Source organism: Siniperca chuatsi, linkage group LG1 (genome assembly GCF_020085105.1).
Source record: "Siniperca chuatsi isolate FFG_IHB_CAS linkage group LG1, ASM2008510v1, whole genome shotgun sequence".
In the NCBI taxonomy this organism is placed as follows: domain Eukaryota; kingdom Metazoa; phylum Chordata; class Actinopteri; order Centrarchiformes; family Sinipercidae; genus Siniperca; species Siniperca chuatsi.
In genome coordinates, this window is record NC_058042.1 from 15,113,516 (window position 1) to 15,133,161 (window position 19,646).

Genomic DNA, 19,646 nt, shown 5'->3' on the forward strand with positions numbered 1-19,646 from the left:
AAATCAATTAATGGGTATATATATGTATTATTACTAAAAACCGTAAACATTAAACTGCCCACTTTAGCACTCAGAGCCTGTTTTCTATTGGACAATCATATCGGACTGAGGGCAGTACGAGGGAAGTTAGTGGTTAGAGAGATTACATTACATTAATTACATCACATCATATCGGTGATACAGGCTTAATGGCACATTTTAATCAATAATATTGTAATGTAAAGATGTTTAAAAGTAATATATAGCAGTAGTAGGAGTTACATGTAATCTCATGAGTGCAGTTAAATGTGATTGCGTGTTCACGTTCACCCCTGCAAAGTGGACTGTGCCGCGGGTCTTTGGCCAATCACATGCATTGTTTTGGTACCACCCCCGCTATCAGGAAGGTGTAGCTTTCTGCTTTCTGTACTTTGACACTGACAGAAAGAGAAAACAGGGTGAGATTTTTTTTCGTATTTGTCTGGTTCGTCTTTACGCTGTTCTCAGCACACTGTTGCATCAGTCATGGCGCAGGAAAATCTGTCCGTGGTACTGCACTCCCAGGGAGACCTCAGGCTGGTAGGACACCGACCCACAAACTTGTACCACTTACATGTGACGATCAGTTGCAATCTGAATTAAAATGACTGCAACTTCTGTGCATTTTGTCAATTTCTCACAGGAAAACCGCCCCGTCCCGGAGCCAGGACCTAATGGTATGACATATTCAACAATACGGTGTAGTCCCTCATATTCAACATATTCAACAATGTATAGGCCACTTAAACAAGCATTTCCAAATATGGTGAATATGTTGTGCACGTTATGTAAGGTTATAGTAAGTTAAATTAATTAAATGTAATGCAATGCGTCAATCCAATTAACTGTGAGCAATCTGTTTTTCAGTTTCAAAGCTACTACATGTCAAAATGCATTACAGCTGCCTGGCTTCTCTGTTTCAGCTCCATTCATTTTCCTTCTTTTTCTTGCCATTGCTTATGGCCTTGAACTGTATTTCAGAGTCAGAAGTACATTTTGGCATTTTGTAATTCATCTTTGTGACTTGCAAGTCAACTTACAATGCACTGGTGTCAAAAACACTTTATATTTGTAACAGATTTCCTTTCCACTTTACAGTAGTTAGCCTGAATTGCCGTTTTGTTTGATTTTGTTCACTCATATTTGAATTGCTGAACAAATCAAACCATTTAAGATGTAGGAAATGTTTCTGATGTCTGGAATCAGGCTAGACTGTAGTGTCTTTTTGCAACAAGGTGACAAAATGCATACCAGTACTGGACCGTCCTCACTGTGTCCCTGTCTTGTATGTCACGTTTTGTACCCAGAGGTTTTGCTCCAGATGCACTCTGTTGGAATCTGTGGATCAGATGTTCACTACTGGCAGCACGGCCGAATTGGGGACTATGTGGTCACGAAACCAATGGTGTTGGGGCATGAGGCGTCAGGGCGGGTGGTGAAGGTTGGATCAGCAGTCAAGCACCTTAAAGTAGGTGAGTGGTGTGTGTGTGTGTGTGTGTGTGTGTGTCTCAGAGCTGTGGAGCACCAAAGGCAGTGCCTCATGCAGTGGGCACTGCAAAAATCTGCCATTCTGTTAAAAGGGAAGTTGACATTTCAAACAACAATATTTATAATTGAAAAAGGTTACATTACTTATCTCAACCATGCCATGCATTTATGGCGCTGTAATGTCATATACTGTATATCATTTTGATGCCAAGTCTCACATAGTCCTAACATTTTTGTGGTATTAAATGAACTGAACAAACTCATCCAGTGCTGTAAACTTCACCCTGTATTTTTCAGGTGACAGAGTGGCCATTGAGCCCGGTGTGCCCCGCGAGACGGACGAGTTCTTCAAAAACGGACGATATAACTTGTCTCCTACCATCTTCTTCTGTGCCACGCCCCCCGACGATGGGAATCTATGCCGATACTACAAGCACAGTGCCAACTTCTGTTACAAGTAACAGGTTTTTCAAGGATTGCGTGGCTTTTCACAAGAGTTTACCTAACAATTGCCTGATCTCTGACTGCCAAATGACTCTTTTGCCTTGCCTTGCATATATCCTTTTATGTCTGTCTGTCTCTTTCTGTGTCTTTTTTCAACTATCCAGGCTGCCTGATAATGTGACATTTGAGGAGGGAGCACTAATTGAACCTCTTTCTGTGGGGATCCACGCCTGTCGCAGAGCCGGCGTAACCCTCGGCAGCACCGTGCTCATCTGTGGTGCAGGTAACTATTACACACACAATAGAACAAGTCACTTTTGTGGGAATATTCCATCAACAAGATACTGCAGACTGCATTTCAGGGTGTGCTGAAAACTAATATAAAAAGAGGTGATTACACTGTATTTGAGTAACATGCCCCTGCAAGTAAGGACTCTAATTTGACACTCAGTGGGTTTAATCACAAAAGTGAGAATGATACTAACTCAACAAAACTTGAGTGAAAAAATGCTGAACCTTAACGCACCTTGTAAGAGTTGCTTACTTAATATTTAATGAATTCCTTATGTTGTGAAAACAAGCTAATGAACATTTAAGACACCTGTGTTAAGCAGTCCCTGGTGAAATAGTTGATTGTGTCCTATGAGGGTAAAGTTACACAGTATAGGTTCAATGTGAATGCTGAACACACACTATGACATTGACTGTTTTTTTAAGCTTCAAAACATGTTTATAATCACATTATTAGTGTATGTCTTGAAGTGTTAGGCTGCCAGATATTTAACACAGTCTATACAGTAGCCATCTTGTTTATTTCTCCTCTCTTCACAGGACCTATTGGATTGGTCTGTTTGCTCGTGGCCAAGGCAATGGGGGCCTCACAGGTCGTCATCACTGGTAACTCACACGGTTTATAAACATCCATCTCAACTGAAATGACCAATGACACAGTATACAGATTCTGGTAGCTTCTTCTTCTGTTTAGTCTTTTTCCTTTTGTCTCTAATTCACCTTTGCTGCGTTCAGATCTGTTCCCACAGCGTCTGACAATGGCCAAAGAGTTGGGTGCAGACTTCCAGCTGACAGTGAAGAGAGGAGATGGACCCCAGCAGCTGGCCAAGAGTGTGGAGCACATGCTGGGCGCTCAGCCTCACATCACCATTGAATGCACTGGTGTTGAGAGCAGCATTCAGACTGCCATCTATGTATGTGACTACCCTCAGTAAAGACCATTCAAAGTTGTATTCAGAATTATGAAGTTGCTCTGCACAAACTATAGACTATAGTACATTTACTCAGGTACTGTACTTACCTACAATTTTGAGGTACTTGTTCTTTACTTGAGTATTTCCATTTCAAGCGACTTCCATTTCATACTCCAACACAATTCAGAGGGAAATACTGTACTCTTTACTCCACTACATTTGTCTGTAGCTAGTTGTTACTTTACAGATTAAGATTTTAAAACATGTTGTGTTGTTATAGATTAAACTACAACAGTAGTATAACAGTATATACAATTGTTCAAATTAGCCCCACATCAACCAATGCTACTTACATGTTAATACACCTGTAATAATATTCTAATATATAATATAATACTCACAGGCAGTTTTTCTGGATTGAGTACTTTTAGTTTTTGATGCTTCAAGTACAATAATACTTCCATACATTTTGAATGCAGGACTATTTCTTATAATGGAGTGCTTTTTAGTTTGTTTTTACTGAAGTAAAGAATCTAAATACTTTCTCCACCACTGCTTGTTATTTATATTATAATTGTTTCAGTTTCAGCATCTGCAGATAAAATAATCCAAGTTATAATTGATTTTTTTTCCTGTCAGGCGACATGTTCAGGAGGTGTGGTGGTGCTGGTGGGTCTTGGCCCTGAGATGGCCACTGTTCCTCTGATCAATGCTGCCGTAAGAGAAGTGGACATCAGGGGGGTTTTCCGCTACTGCAATACGTAAGAAAATATCCATTAATTGCCCTTCTTGTTCCATAAGCAGATGTTTAAAGCAAATCTGGAGGCAGATCCACTTGTGAGGTATCTTACAGACAGTAATAATTAAATCATAAATCATACAGTAAGTGTTAGGCATCACAGAGATTCAACTCTTGAGTCAAATGTTTGTCTTGTTGTGTTGCAGCTGGCCGATGGCCATAGCCATGTTGGCATCGGGTAAAGTGAACGTGAAGCCCCTCGTGACCCACCGTTTCCCTCTGGAGCAGGCAGCCCAGGCCTTTGAGACCACGCGTCAGGGTCTTGGGATAAAGGTCATGTTAAAGTGTGACGAGAATGACTATAAGCCCTGACCCGACCCGCCAGCACGACAGGCAGACATCCACAAACTGGACATTCACTGTAAGAAAGCTAGCACTAAATCTTTGTTTGAGTGTACTTAAATATCTACTTTTCCAGTGAGAACAAACATGTTCAAAACCTGAGATAATAAGTCAAACTTGAGAGTAAATTACCTAAGAAATCAAATGTACTATACAGTTTTGTATCAAGGAAATGAAAAATTTAACTTACTAAATAAAAAAGGCATCAATACCAGGATCTTTCTGAGTGACTTACCATGAGTGTTTTTTCTTTTCAAAACTGAACTTTTCATCTCCCAACAATCAGACTGAATTCTGAATTTTTCAGTCTTACCTGGCCATAATGACTTACTCAAGATTATGAGACTTCAACATACTAAATGAAAAAAGGCTAATCATGAAAGAGAGTGTTTTTAAAACTTTTCATCCTCCTGTCAGTGCCTCCTGTCAGTGCCCAGACTATGCTTTCATAAGGCAAATCCAACCTTTTTTAGAATCAGTTTTCAGTTTGATCCAGTTCAACAAAACCAGCCAGGTTTAGCCCAGATTTTATTACCTTGCAACAATGACATGAAACTACTTTACGAGGCATGCACACAGATAATGTTCATATGGTTAGAAGAATTTACTACAATGCATTGTAAAACCATTACTCGATGATAAGGCTTGTGTCTGTCACAGTGGTGTGATTCACAGTTCTCTCTTTCCCTCTCAAGACTGCAAGCCAACATACAGGTGGGAAGATGTTTGCAGTGACTAAACCTGTGTGTTTTTTATTAATTTTTTTGTTTTTTAACATGAGCACAATACTAGACAAGTTTCTCTTTATGTACAGACATTCTAATACTGCTTATGGCAATGGGACAGCTCACACAACACAGTTACATTCACAATCCACTCATAGTATGCATGAGTTTCAGTCAGAAACACTAAAGATGAACATTCAGTAGAGTAGCACACAAAAGAAACTTAATTTTCATACATGTGACTTTGATATCAAAAGCATAATTGATGGATGTTAGTTCTATTCAGTTGCTTGTTATTTAAATGTGTGTGAGTGTTTGTACATGAGATTTAGAAAAGACTTATCTTGCCATTCAGAGGCTGAACATGTGTATTGCCATATAATGAAGAAAATGAAAAGGATATGGCATTTCTCCCATAAACCCCTGCTGCAAGCATTGGTTTGATTCACATGTACATTGTATCAACTTAGCATATTTAAACCCAACATTTCAAACACTTCCCCTTTTCACTGGCAACTACTTTGATATTCAGCATTTAATTGTGTCTTTGCCATCATCACTGACTGCTTTTAATTCAATAGCAAGATTCAATAAATATTTACAAAGCAGCTGTGGCTACTCCCTCCCCACTGCCTTCAGTCACAATTTCAGCAAAATATGTATTTACATGAGAAATAAATAAACGGAGAAGAAAATGAAACTATACAAGAAGTATAGTAGAAGTATCATATTGCATTACATGAATATAAAAAAATAAATTGTGACGCATTCGTTTGATAAGTCCATCCACACAATCTCACTGAAGTGACACAGAAAAGCACAGACAGGAAAAATAAATAACAAACAGTACACACACACACACACACACACACAGTCTCTTCAGTTGGTCAGATGGAAAAAGTATCTCATGTCAATAAAATGGCCGTTGCATGTTAAGCACAGACAAACGAGAGATGATGAAGAATTGAAGTCATCAGCTCAGAAGAAAAAAAACAACAGAGAAATGAATCGACAGGGAGAAGCGATCCTCCCCCCGGTCACTGGTCAGCTTGGTTTGCCCCGTGACCATTCCCGTCCTGTGGAACGGTCCCTGGCCATTGTTTATATGTACATAGGTGTCTCCTGTCCTGTTAGAAGTCTGAACATGGCTGCCGGCATGGTCTTCATGTGAATCTGGCAGGGAGAGAAAGAAAAAAACAAAACAATCTTAATTAAAAGGCCAAACATTTAGAGCATTTTCTTATAGATATTAAGAAGATTGTGTGTGTGTGTGTGGACATGTATTACTCATGTTGTAGGGACATAAATCTGTTTACACAGTCGCATTGTTGGGACTCGCCTTCCTTTTGGGAACAAAATGCAAGTCCCCATAACATAAATTGTTAAATTTTAGGGTGAAGACTTGGTTTAAGGTTAGGGTAAGGTTAAAAGAGAAGCTGTCTAAATCCCAAGAGTGAAGCTGGGGTTAGGGTTAGGCAAGTAGCGGTTATGGTTAGGATTAGCGTAAGTCATAAGCATGTATGTCCTGTCCTTCAGTATATGTTTGCCAACCTTTATAGACCAGAAATAAAGTGATTCCTCTTTTTTTTTAACATTTTCAAAAGGTAGCTTTAAACCTTAAAACTTTCAACATCATTTCAGCTGTGTCCAAAATCGTTTACTATGTAGCATGTTCGCCATTTTGAGTATTGTTTGAATGTCTAGTGAGAATTATTATACCCTGCTATACCTATTATACCCTAGATAAGACTAAAGTTACTCCAGCTTCTAAAACTTCTAAGGAACTGAAGTTGTTTACATGATGTTGAGAGCAGTGTGTGTTGGCACGTGTTGATCATAAAAACAGTTTAGTCCTGTGACATCATCTCACACCTGGTATTTATAAGCTGTTACTTCCTGACACTGCTTCCTGAAACCTGAAAGCTAGAAACTTAACTCTACTTTTATATGTTTTAAATATCGCTTGATCTCCTGGTTTCTATATATCAGACTTAAATTATCCCACAATACAACATAAAAAGTAGTGTAAAAATTGATGGTCAATAAACAAGATTTATTTATCATTATGCATTGCGCAGGCAGTTAAAAAATGATAAATTTAGGTGGCAGCAGGGTGAGAGGAATGACCTCAGTGGAGTTTTTGATTTTGCCATCTTATACACTATATAGTCCTCTACACAGAGTCCCTGTACAGTGAGTAGTAAGTAGTGAAAGAGTTAATGATTTCAAACACAGCTGTAGACTCTCCTGTTCCACACAGAAAATAACTTGACAAATTCTTTCCTTTTAAAAGCTTCAACAGGTTGAAGCCATCCTTCCACAACAACAGAAACGTGTGAAACTGTTAACAGTGATCTGATATTGCACTTCCATAAAGTTGTAGGACTTGCCAGAGACAGAATGAAAAAAGAATCAAAGCAGCGCAGGCTGAGGTATCCTGACTTTTAGTGTCCAAACACGGTGGATCCTACAACTCCCATAATGCTACTGAATTGTATCTTTTGTTAAGCATACATCTTCCAAACTCAGTGCCCCAGTTTGTAATGCAAGATTTCTGCTAAAAATGTGAAGCTTCTCTAGAGCCACACAAGATATTAAACAACTGTTTTCACAGGCGGAGTTGTGCGACTCATGATGGGTAAACTAAACTTCATGTTTAAAATCGGTGGAGTACCCTTAGCTAAATATGGAACCTGTATACCTTTTTTTTCCTATACAGTGTAATTTACTGACCATAAGTAAATAGTAATAGTAATGCTACATATTTGCAAATGTACACATTTGTATGTTATTGTCCTGTGTGTGTGTGTGTGTGTGTGTGTGTGTGTGTGTGTGTGTGTGTGTGTGTGTGTGTGTGTGTGTGTGTGTGTGTGTGTGTGCACATCAGTTTAACCTCGCCAACAGAGTTCGAGAGGGCCTGGACAATTTTCTCATGTGCTGTGGCCACCACACTCTGCCCATTGATCTCTATGATCCTGTGACCCACACGGACCCCACCTCGCTCAGCAATGCCTCCTCGCATGAGACTGCATATCTGACGGGCAAAACACACACACACACACACACACACACAAACACGGAAATGTTAATGATTTAAATGAATGCCACTGAAAGGGTAAAATATCTGCAGAGATACGGTGATGGCATGTGAAACTGAGGCTGTAAGGCCAGGAGAGATAGTTTAAACTGATAAACTGCACATTACATCCTTGCTAAAGATAATGGGATTTATGTAGCACATATTGTATTAGGTGCATAAATACTGTTCAAGGCAAAACAGCAATTTATCACAACACAGCAAATGACACAGTGTTTCTTCAGTATATCCAATACAGAGAAAATAAAATAATGAGCACATTAATCTAAACTGAGACAGGAATGTGAAGTACACATGCTGTACGGTACGGATACAAAATATACCAAACTAAAAATTAAAGTTAACATTTTCTCCATGAGAACAATGTAGTGACAAAGTCACAACAAAGTAGTAGGTTTTAATAATGTTTTGACATATTTTGTTAATATTACTGATCCTTTACTTAAGTAAAAGTACTAATACTGTAAAAATACTCTGTTACAAGTAAAAGTGCTGCATTGAAAATGTTACTTAAGTAAAAGTATGTAAGTATAATCAGAAAAATGTACTTAAAGTGTTAAAAGTGAAAGTAGAATGTAGAAAAATGTCCCCTGTGACTGTTGTACTATTATATATATTATATGATTAGATCTTAACTTGTAAAGTAACTAGTAACTAAAGCTGTCAGATCATTGTAGTGGAGTAAAAATATTTCCCTCTGAAATGTGGTGGAGTAGAAGTAGAAAGTGGCATGAAAAGAAAAGAGCACAAGTGCCTCAAATTTGTACTTTAGTACAGTACTTGAGGAAATGTACTTAGTTACATTCCACCACTGATATTACTAATATCAAAGTAACCAACATGCTCCTGGTTGACAGAAAGAAGTCAGAATTATACTTACAATGCCGTTCTGGACACTGAAGCCCAGCTGATACTTTAGATCTGGTCTCTTGATGAGGACAGTGGTAACAGGAGGGCAACTGACAATGTTCATCTTCACCTGAACCTGGTTCTTCAAGCCCTTTAACACAGAGAAACACACAAACATAAAAACCTTCACAAAAATGATGTGGTCTAATGTTTAAGAACAATGTTTAATTATTATTTATATCATAGCTTAAACAGCCTCTTTCAGCCACAGTCTTGCCAACATCTTCAGTGTCTCTGTACCTTAATGATTCCCTGACAGGTGGCGAGTGGCAGCCCCACTAGGCTGGTGTTGTTGATGGACATGATCTGGTCTCCGATGCTGAGCTTGCCAGAGCGAGCCGCTGGCCCGCCGTTCATCATATTGGCTAAGATAACTGTGGGCAGAATGGAGCCCCAGCCGGACTCCACAATCACCACACCCAGGATCTCCCCTTTACTCTTCTCCAGCTGCAGCTGTGGACAGGAGGAGGAGAAACTGACCTATCATAATTAAAACAATATGACTGGAACACACTGATTGATTTGAGCCTATAATAGTGCAAAGACATTAACATTTCAACACTACTGTGTCAAAAGTTTAATCTGTTTGCATCAGCATGCTTCAGTCTTTTTTCCCCTCAACACTGCAGTTGATCTGAGAAGCACCTGATTCAGCTTCTTGCTGGAGAATGCGTAGAGAACTCGTTTTCACTTAAAACAATATGATTCCTTTTTGATACCTGTCAGAAAATTCACTATTTCTAGTCCCCTTCCTTAGATCTGAGCAGAAATCTGTGGTATAACAGCAGCCCTGGAGCTCAGAGTGTAGGGATGGGAAATATCACGATATATACAGTATTGTGAGATATCGAGATATCTATCCCTTTAATATCTCTGGTTGCATTAGACTATTGCAGGCAATGTTGCAAATCAATGAGCAGCACTGCTTTAAGGCAAGGCTTTAATATTGAATTTACAGAAATGTTGCATCAATGTGAAGAAGTACCCTGATCTCTTAAAACAGACATAACCATCTGAATATTTAATCTGTGAATGGGTTCTCTCTTGAATTTCTACAACATTTACTATACTACAATATACATCAATATCATAATATAAAATTACATATCCATTAGTTATCGATATTGCTTGTCTTAATGCAGAATACATTTTCCTGCTCCAACTCTTTCGACTAGCAGATGCGACTAGTGTGAACCTGAAGCCTGGAGAAATTAACTTATTCTCAACACAGTGGTTAGGAAGCTTTAGTGCTTCAAGACAGCCCAGTTTCCCCATCACTAAAAATTACCCATGTGCCTCTGAAATAGCAGCTGTGTGGTGGTGGTGCCTATGCAACCTCTCTGCTAATACAGCAGAAACTGTTTCACGGCTTCTAATTCTCCAAAAGCCTCCAGTAATGCTTTCAGGGCAGAGTGTTAGCTAAAGAGGAAATGCTACAGCAAAAGAAAAAGGAGCTAGAGTTGACATGCTCTGAGTAGATTTTAGTGTACCATCTGCCTCTAAATCTGTCTAATTAGTTAACAGCTACTGTGTACTTGTGTGTTTCTGTAATGGCCCTGCAGCATGAGTGTGATTTGTGTAAGTTTCACAATGTTTATGTCTTGCTTTTTTTCCTGCACTGACACAAACCAACAGACATCTGCAGAAAAATCTTGCAAGTTGCAAGAAATGTATTCGTGCACTGCACACTTAATATAGACCAACCTCTTTGCAGTTTTCAGAGTTGGAGAAGTGAATGAGGTCGTCATTGTACATCTCCTGGGTGTTGATGATGTCACTGTACTCCTTCTGGCTCAGGTCCTCGGGGTTAATGCCGTTGGCTCTCAGGAACTCCTGGTAAGCTACGCTGAATGCCTGGCCAATGGACTGAGCGATGAGCTGGGCCTGCGGGCAGAAAAAAGCAGGAATCATGACATAAACGTGTTTTTGATCTTGTTTTGTTAGATCCACAGAAGCTAATCTTCACTGAGTTGTATGTTAATAAGTGGGGAGCATTCGGTGGCATCAAACAATCGTGGCATTGAGTGTGCTGAGAATATGTTATGGCATAATATTAATTGATTTTCACTGTCATGAGCTATTTCTACCCATTGTGAGAGGAGAGAAGAAAAAACATTGGTACACTGCTCTATTTTCAATGAGGAGGAGGAATAAAGGTTAATGAAGACAATGGGCAGACAAATCAAATTCCGCTTACGCAAGTTACTTCAGTGATGGAATGGTGCACAATTTCAGCTTATCAAATGTCAGCCATAAATGACAAAGGTATTCCACAAAGATCGAGTAGTTATTCCCAACCCAGAGTACTCGTACCCCAGTGGGTACTTCTGCGTTTGGAAGGGAGTACATGGAAAGAGCTCAGCTAAAAAACACAAAAAAAAACAACAAAAAAAACAAAAAAAACAAACAATTCATCCACATATATGTGTTTAGGGGAAAAATAAACACACCAATAGGATTAATAATCAGTGTGAGATTGATCTTCAGTATATCTATTGTCACAATAACCAATAAGCTACCAGCTACAACAGGTTACAACAGATAAATGGTTGACATGTGCAGCTTCAGCCACCCCAAGTGGAACTCATGTAAAAGCAAACTTTACTAAACAAAAAAGGGGGGGGATTTCGAAACTTCCAGCATCAGTATGTCCTGTATGAAAAAACTATTGTAACAATATCCACTTTTATATAATTAACAGTGTTAAAAAACATCCAGTTTAAAATCAGTTCAAATAAACACTTTTTAAAACATGACGGGTGGTATTGATGAAGTGGTGCTTGAGCTCATCTGTTTGGGCTGTGATTGTTGAGAACAAAAGAAATTGGGAACCACTGCTTTAAAGCAACTTCCATCCTGACACAAAAGACATTTGCCACCAAGGAAGGTAAAAGTTGGGAAAAGTGAAATTAGTACAACACAAACATGTAAAAAATAAAATCTTGAAGACTTCTATTGGCTGTGCGAGATAATATAGACTAAGAGAGTAAAGAGGGTACATTATATGTCATTTTGTAAGCTGTATTTTCCCTATTTTCCTATTTAATTGAATTCCATACTTGGATATAAATCTCTTGCAGAATTTGCAGACATTAATGGCCCACACTCTCAAAATCAATACAGTGTGAATTAGTTTTGCAGAATAAAGAATTTTTTTTTAAAAGTCAAAAAAACACTGCATACAGCCAGTGGAGCCACAATAATAGAAACAGTTTATAAGTTGATGGATGAGCGGCTGAATGGTTCTATTATAACTCTGGCCGGCCTTTAAAACCTGGCAGCAAAATTAGAAGAAGAGAGGACAGATTGGAGTCCAGCCTTGATACTGACTGGCAACAGACACTGAGTTGCTAGCTCCTCTGTGCAACATTGTTCATGTTGCCAAGTCTTGCCGGATCTGCTTCAACAAGACAAGCAGCAGCTCTCTCCGTGTTAAAAAAATAAATACAAAATAAAAAATGCCCAGCCAATTGACATAATTTCATGTCAGTGGGTTGCTCTAATCTGTTATTAAAGGTCGCACAACAACATTTTATAATTTCTGAATATCAGCAAACTACATTTGTGACAATGTGGAGCAAACATGAAAAAAATAAAAATAAATTCATGATAAATAAATAAAATTATGTCTTGGAGACAAATGGAGAAAAAACATTAATATCGGCGATAACCGGGAAGCTGAAGCAAAATCTGACAATCAAATAACACAAGACAATAACAAGTGTCGTCTCTTTAGTATCTTTAGATGTTGGAAGATTCATCTACCAAATGAGTCCTCTTGCATAATGACAGTGTGACTTCCCTTAGTAGCTTGTGTGTAACATCTCACTTGCTCCCAGCCAGGGGAATTTAAAATAGGCAACTTCTCTCATAGACACATTAACAGACACAGCAGGTTTGTGAACTTAAAAAAACCCGAAGCACTTACATCTTCAGACTCAAAGACATGGCATATCATCTTGTACTGCTTCTTTGCCTCGGGTGCCCCGGGCGTAGTTTCAATACAGTCCTGTGAGGCTGTGCGTGGCATCCGGCGTCTTGCCATCAGGACCACAATGTTCCCAATATCGGCAATGTAGGATATAGTACGGAGTGCGTTGTCCATCATCGTCTCCTGTAGGCATATCAGCCAAAATCACATACGTCAAAGGCAAAAATCAACCTTTAAACATCAACCCTATTGTGTTTATAATACTCTACAGCTAAGTACAGTTTCAATTCATGGATTTATAAGCTGAACAGTGGCGGAACAGAGTGTAATGATGGTGTCATCTGGATATAAAGCTGCTCCATGGATAGTGAAAAACTCCTGTAACTGTATGAGAGCATCCATGTTAATTTTACTGGGATATGAAGACATTTTTGATTCATAGCTGTGAGCCCTGAAATCAAATCAAATCCTCCTGGACCTCATATCTGAAACAAAAAATATATACGACCACAGAGACATTTAATAATTCAGTGTCTCCGGACCAACTCCCAAAAAGCTGGTGATGTCATCAATGCAGGTCTTTATTCACTGATTTCCAGTTAATGGAGACAACTAGGTTTATTACAGTAAATATTGACTTCACTACAATGTTCCTCTGATACTACCACAGCTTTCAGAAATATTTTGTAACTGTTACTGGTAATTATCCTGTTTCTGACAACAGTCTGTTTCCTTTGGTCAATCATTTTTGACACTGTACCAGTGTGCAGCATATTTGTTTCCTTTCTTGCCAAAGCTGCATGATCCTTTTAGGGCAGAGAGTGAGATGAAAGTACTATTGATAGAAAACATACAGGCCTACTTTTGATTGAATTCAAAACTAGTGTATAATCTGATTATAGCCCAATAACACCCCAATAAATTAGATCTTGAGTACATGTTCAGCTGAAAATAATGCACAGGTGCACAACATACTCAGAAGGGGTTTGGATATCAGTGTTTGTGTTGATGAAACAAAGTGATTTCAACGATGTAATCATGTTTGTTCACTCAGCCAAATAATTGTCTTGTGTCATAATGTAGATTTTATGAGGCATTGTTTCTGAATACAGCTATGGAACTGAGAGGATGTGGACTTGGAATCTGTGGGTTTGCTGAGAGGAACTTGTATTTGTTCATGTTTTATGATAATATGCTAAATTTCATTTCAGTTTAGTTAACTTCACTTCATTAACTGTGTCTGGTGATTTTATTCCATTAGCCTAATTAGTGTTGTTGTTCAGCCCACCTTTGGATTTGTTCTTATTATGAATCAATGTCAGAAACCCCATGCAAGCCTTTAATTGCAAAACAAAGGTTTTTTACTCAGAATCTCTCTCTGAAGAGTGCCAGGACCAGTGGCAACCAGATGGAAAGGGGAGGAAGATAGACACTGCATTGCAGCACGTTAGTTTCTGCCAGGCGGCTGCCCCCAAACACACACACACACACATTCTGACACTCTGCTCAGACGGCCAGACAGCAGCTCAGAGTGAAATACTGCAAATGAATCATCTACCACATATACATTTAACTGTTTCTGTGAGCACAGAGCTGTATTTATGATCCCAAGAACTGCAAAGCTCTCAGAAGCATTTCTGCTTCTATCAAAGACTCCACCTCCTCCTGTGAAGACTTGTACTGCTGCTCCATACAGCTGCTTGTTGTAAAGCTAAAAGGCAAGAAAACTTTGACAAAGCTTCTGCAGGAGTGGAGAGAAGCTTTGTTAAGAAAAAAACCTGACAGATAAATGTGATTTATTATTCAGAAAGTCAAACTTCAATCTGAATTTTGACTTTTTGACTGTGTCTGTAAAATAATTGAAGAAAACATCATGTACTCCATTTTCTAAGTCTGAGAGCCTTTTAACAAATGACTAATTGAGTACAGATGTGGTCGTTATTTGGATATCTATACTAACGCACAACTACGAAGAAACGTTCTTATAGTAAAAACAAAGAGGGCAGATTGTGCTGCAGTCAAACAGCTTGCACAGTACATGCTCTCTAAGTGACCCTCCATGCACAGATGTTCGCATTTTTTGGCTTTGCGGAGTTTATTCTTATCCTCAGTCAAAGAGAATTCATGACAGTGACATCATGAGATTAAATAAATAAACAAATCAGTGGTGGGGTTTCATAAGAAACAGTTTGTGTCAACAGTTAAGCTGCAGTTATGTCAGCCATGACACAATATCAGTCCCCTGATGTGTAGCCCTGTATAGCTCAGTGGGTGGCTGAGGTACTGTAAGGATAAACAGCTTTTATTCTCACAGGTGAGAAAAGACACAGAAACATGACATATGTGCACTTGCTGGTACTCACCTGTGAGTCTGCGTTGAGGACTTTGATCCTCTGGGTGGAGATGAACAGATCAACCTCAGTGAGGGTTTGAGCATCTCCGTCTGCACTCTGCGGCAAGATAAAAAACAGAAGAGTCGGTCAGATCGTCTCCTTTGACTTTGATTGTTCAAGATCTTTGTACCAAACTTGACTGTTCATGGTAAACAGTTATTCAGAACTGTCTGAATGGTGCCTGTGTTAAATGTAGGAAGGTATTAGTTTAGATATTCAAAATGCATGCATGTATAGTTTAGGGCCCAGCTAGGGAAATGCTTGTTAGATGGACAGGTTGTCGAGTCTAAAGGTGAGGTGGAAAAGGCATTAAAAAGAAAGCGTTTGGCAGTGGTGTTACTTTACATCAACTTTCCTGGCACGAGGACGGCGAGCTGGCATGCAAACAAGAAACAGCTCAACACTAAACCCTTACCAGCTGGCTGTTTCGCCAGTGAGAGCAATGCAGCTTCAGCACAGAACAAGCCTGTACACATTTCTCTATAATCACTCTGTACTGCAGACTAATAAAATTGTATTCAATTTTGCTTAATTAAAACTGCCTGATGCATTTCGAAATGAGGCAACAGTGCTAAAAATATTAATAAAACACATATAGCACAAGAATGCCTTTTGGCTGAGAAAAAGTGTGTAGTTTTCAGCTTAGCATACGGGCACAGCTAGCTAATTTGTGAACACTGGTAAGCAATTTTTATTGCAGCCATGCTCTTGTTTTAAAAACTTGTCTAGTGGATTTAATGCATAATGGTCTGCAGAGGCTGAAATGAGAATCAGCGTCTTCTATGACGGACTTCTGCCTGTATGACTGATGCAGTGCAAAATGAAAAGTCTATTGATTCTGAAAGCTGATTCTAAAACCTGATGTTTACCACTGAAATGCTTGATAAACTAAACTTTTGTCAAGTTATACAAAGATAAAACAAATGAAAGGAATTTAAAACCAAACAACAAAAAGGGACCTGAAATGTACAGCATCCCACTAATAACCATTTCTTTAAAAAGTGTTGAATTGTTACAGGATTTTTCTTTTAAGCACTTCTTAGCTAGTCATAACATTAAGCCTAAATGTTATGACTAGCATTAGTACAATACCTAAATGTGTTTTGTACTTAAAATGTGTCATTACACTCTTAAACATACATTTATGATCTCATGAAACAGTTACACAGTGTTATTGCCCAGGTTAATACACAGTAATAATGGCACTGTATGAAGAGAGACCCAATACATAATACATAGTGTACTGCTGACATGTCTTCTGTTACCTTGTGGTCACAGCAGCCTTTTACAAAAACATTTTGATTTGATGTGTCTGGTTAAAATCTGTCATTCCAGTTTTGCTGATATTGAGACAAGTGAACTGACATTATTGTATAATAATGTATATGTGTAATTATTATAAACTTATGAAAGATTCTCACTGCCAAAATGCATAGCCATTCACATAAAACAAAACATGTTTGTCTTAGTTCTGAAAAACCTGACAAAGATTTGTTCCCCTAAATTAATGAAGACGACAAATGTGACACAGATGGGCGAGGACACGCAGACACAGACAGGCACAAATGAAATGAAAAAGAAACGGTGAGAGTGGAGGGAAAGTGGCCAAAGGGTCTTCCTTTTGCTCTGTTTATTACACACCGCCTTTTTCTTGATTTTGGCAGCCTTCTGTACCCTCTGGCAGGCGGGCAGGCAGGCAGGCGTTGGGACGGGACAAGGTCAGCGGATACAGGAGCACAAAAAACAGGAGGAAGAGGAGGAGGAAATAAAGAAGGTAAATAAAAGAAGGTAAGACAGTAAAGCCCCAAACCAACCGGCAGGTGTGCTATTGCTGCTCTCACAAACAGAGAGAAAGTGACAGACAGAGAGAGAGGAAGTGTGTGTGAGACTGTGTATATGTGTGTGTGTTTGTGGAGATAGCGTTCGCACAGCCGTGTTGGTTATCAGATACAAATCAAAACAGCAATTACAGAAGGTAATAATTGCCTTTTCTCTTTTAAACACAGCAAATCAAAAGCGTGCAGATATGAATTAACACTGTTCCTGCACTCTTAACATCTATATGAAGCTCTATTAGGAGGGTCTAGAGGTTTTTTTGGATGTTGTTTGTTTCTTCTTACATTTACCAAAAGAAAGACAGATGGTAAAGGCTCCCATTTCTAAAAGCATTACAGCGAACAAAGATGACAAAGTCTACAATTCAGGTTGTGTGTATGGGCACTGCTCTTACCACCTTCCTTGTTCATGTCACAGTCTAAACGCTATTACCAGGAAACGACATGCTGGAAAACAATCAGCAACATTCACAGAGGCAGGGGAGGGGATAAAGCCCCTAGCAAGGATTTAAACTGTGCACTTGGGGTTTCTTCACTGGGCTGCAAAGTCACTGTTTGGAATTAAACAGCTTAGATCAACATGGAAGCAGTTTTACACAGCTAATGTGTTTGATTAGTTCATCAGTAATTCTGATCTTGGCGTGGGCCCTACACTTGTTAAGAACTTACACTGCTTATTTTTTGGAGTACTTTGTAATCTTTCAAAATCAACCCTTCTGTATAACTTTTAAGCTGAGCTACTGCCCCTCTCTCCATCTGCTATCGACCAGAGGAAATGATCTTAACCCTTATTACATTTCCAAGTGTGAGACTGGATGTTTGCCCAAGCCACTGCGCAGAGCTGAAACCGCTAAGACAGTATTAGTAAAAAATAAAAATAAAAAAGAGCAGAGAAAACAGCCCAAAGGGAAGAGTCTTTTTACGGTTTTCGTTTTTTAAAGTTTCCTCCTCCGTGATCAGCTCTCACGCAAGACAGAAATCTGAGGCTTTCAACAACATCTACTGCTCTACTGAGGAGGAGCTGTGCAGGGAGGGTATAGTGTGAGTGGGGGGTGAAGCTGCATAAATATTACATCAAAGAGTGAACATCATGCCAAAAAGATCTGCATAAATAACCTATACAGCCTTGCTACAATTTACTTGGCATACTTCTTTTTGCTCAGTTCAGCACCACAGGGTCTAAGTGCGTACCTGTGCTTGTATGTGCTACATGTGAGCTTGTTCGGGTTGATCTGGAGCAAACTGTGTGTGTGGTCAGATTTGAGTGCTGTGTCCATTTCAGTGACAAAGATTAAATGTTGTTTGCTTCACAGCTACTCATTTGTCCACGAGGGACAAATCAAGGACAACTTTTTGTTCAATGAACCTGTTCAAAGTAGGGGAAAGCAGTAAAAGGTGATCACTGTTGCCATGGTTTCATCCTGACAAGACTTTTTGAAGGGAAGGCAATTGTGTATAGTGAGTGAGTGAGTGAGAGAAGAACCAAACACAGATCACACATATGTGAAATGATGCCAATAGACATCCTCATTGTGGTGAAGAGGGCTTTAAGACTTTCAGACCGTGCTCTGTCACTCTTCCTGTTGCTCTTTTCTTTGTTTCCGAATGCCCTTTGATTGGGTTGTGACCCCTCAGTTATTACTACAAAATGTGATTCCACTTATTTAATTATCCACTGATTTTTTGAAGTGGGGTTGTACGAGATACTTATCCCTAGTCAGTGTATTACTTGTAGAAATGCGTGTGACAACATTTGACAAAGTTTGACTTATCAAAATAAGTATTGTTTTGGTATCTGTATCAAAATTCTAGTATGTTATTGCCCATTATTGCTCATATTCCAACAGGTCAACAGATTCCAACATTAAATTTTTTTGCATAATTATATAAACACATGCAGGCAGCAGTAGCCATTTCTAGCCTTCAATCACAATTTGATATACATTAAGACTAATTTTTGAGCCTACACGAGGACCACTAACCCTCAATCCTAAGTAGAGGTGTGACAGATTACAGTACACTGAAGCATGTAAAATTAAAAGGATAGGGCTGAGCGGGAGGTCTATTGAAGTATTAAGACAGGGCCTTAATCATCTGAGTCTGTCCCTGAATCAAAGCACAGACTAGAGTTTGTTGAAACTGGCTGCTATTTACTTTTTCATGTCATTCTGATGTGTGCTGATATCATGCCCCTGGAACCTGATCATGAAACCTGACCTAAAATTTAAACAAACTTAAGACACATACAGTACAACATACAATACAATATTCTCTGCCTCTCTTTCTCTACTCTTTTATTTCCTGACGTATCCCACTGGACAACCACACTCTCGTGTATCCATCTCATCAGTGACAAGTCTTATTACAGTATGTAACTTTCTAAAAGTAGACTACTACAAGGGAGGTCATTTAATATTTAGAAATACAGCCAAGCGTGTGTTCACAAGAGAAGGAGATAAA

General features: G+C 39.0%; 2 protein-coding genes across 6 annotated transcripts in view; one reads left to right on the top strand and one right to left on the bottom strand.

Annotated features, from left to right (window-relative positions):
• The first annotated feature begins 380 nt into the window (after positions 1–380).
• sord (sorbitol dehydrogenase) lies at positions 381–4,331 on the top strand. Its single transcript, XM_044204271.1, has 9 exons — positions 381–558; positions 662–695; positions 1,326–1,490; positions 1,804–1,963; positions 2,115–2,233; positions 2,782–2,847; positions 2,977–3,155; positions 3,795–3,916; positions 4,101–4,331. The coding sequence occupies exons 1-9, from the start codon at positions 505–507 to the stop codon at positions 4,264–4,266; spliced, it is 1,065 nt and encodes a 354-aa protein (XP_044060206.1). The 5' UTR covers positions 381–504; the 3' UTR covers positions 4,267–4,331.
• A 476-nt stretch (positions 4,332–4,807) lies between these two features.
• apba2b (amyloid beta (A4) precursor protein-binding, family A, member 2b) overlaps positions 4,808–19,646 on the bottom strand; it is a 64,346-nt gene continuing 49,507 nt past the window's right edge. For 4 of the 5 annotated variants that reach the window (XM_044198895.1, XM_044198903.1, XM_044198875.1 and 1 more), the window contains 8 exons: positions 16,993–17,028; positions 15,322–15,408; positions 12,956–13,141; positions 10,732–10,911; positions 9,268–9,480; positions 8,999–9,118; positions 7,915–8,055; positions 4,808–6,194 (listed from right to left, as the gene is read on the bottom strand). In XM_044198895.1, coding sequence (XP_044054830.1) covers positions 6,123–6,194; positions 7,915–8,055; positions 8,999–9,118; positions 9,268–9,480; positions 10,732–10,911; positions 12,956–13,141; positions 15,322–15,408; positions 16,993–17,028 — 1,035 coding nt within the window. In that variant the 3' untranslated portion in view covers positions 4,808–6,122. The remainder of the gene's footprint in view (positions 6,195–7,914; positions 8,056–8,998; positions 9,119–9,267; positions 9,481–10,731; positions 10,912–12,955; positions 13,142–15,321; positions 15,409–16,992; positions 17,029–19,646) is intronic. The other variant, XM_044198914.1, reaches the window with a different exon arrangement.

Excerpts from the sequence above, each read along its gene's own strand:
- sord (XM_044204271.1), top strand. The coding sequence starts at position 505 with ATGGCGCAGGAAAATCTGTCCGTGGTACTGCACTCCCAGGGAGACCTC. Across the intron at positions 2,848-2,976 it reads CTCACAGGTCGTCATCACTG|ATCTGTTCCCACAGCGTCTG; the intron begins GTAACTCACACG and ends TGCTGCGTTCAG. Across the intron at positions 3,156-3,794 it reads GCATTCAGACTGCCATCTAT|GCGACATGTTCAGGAGGTGT; the intron begins GTATGTGACTAC and ends TTTTCCTGTCAG.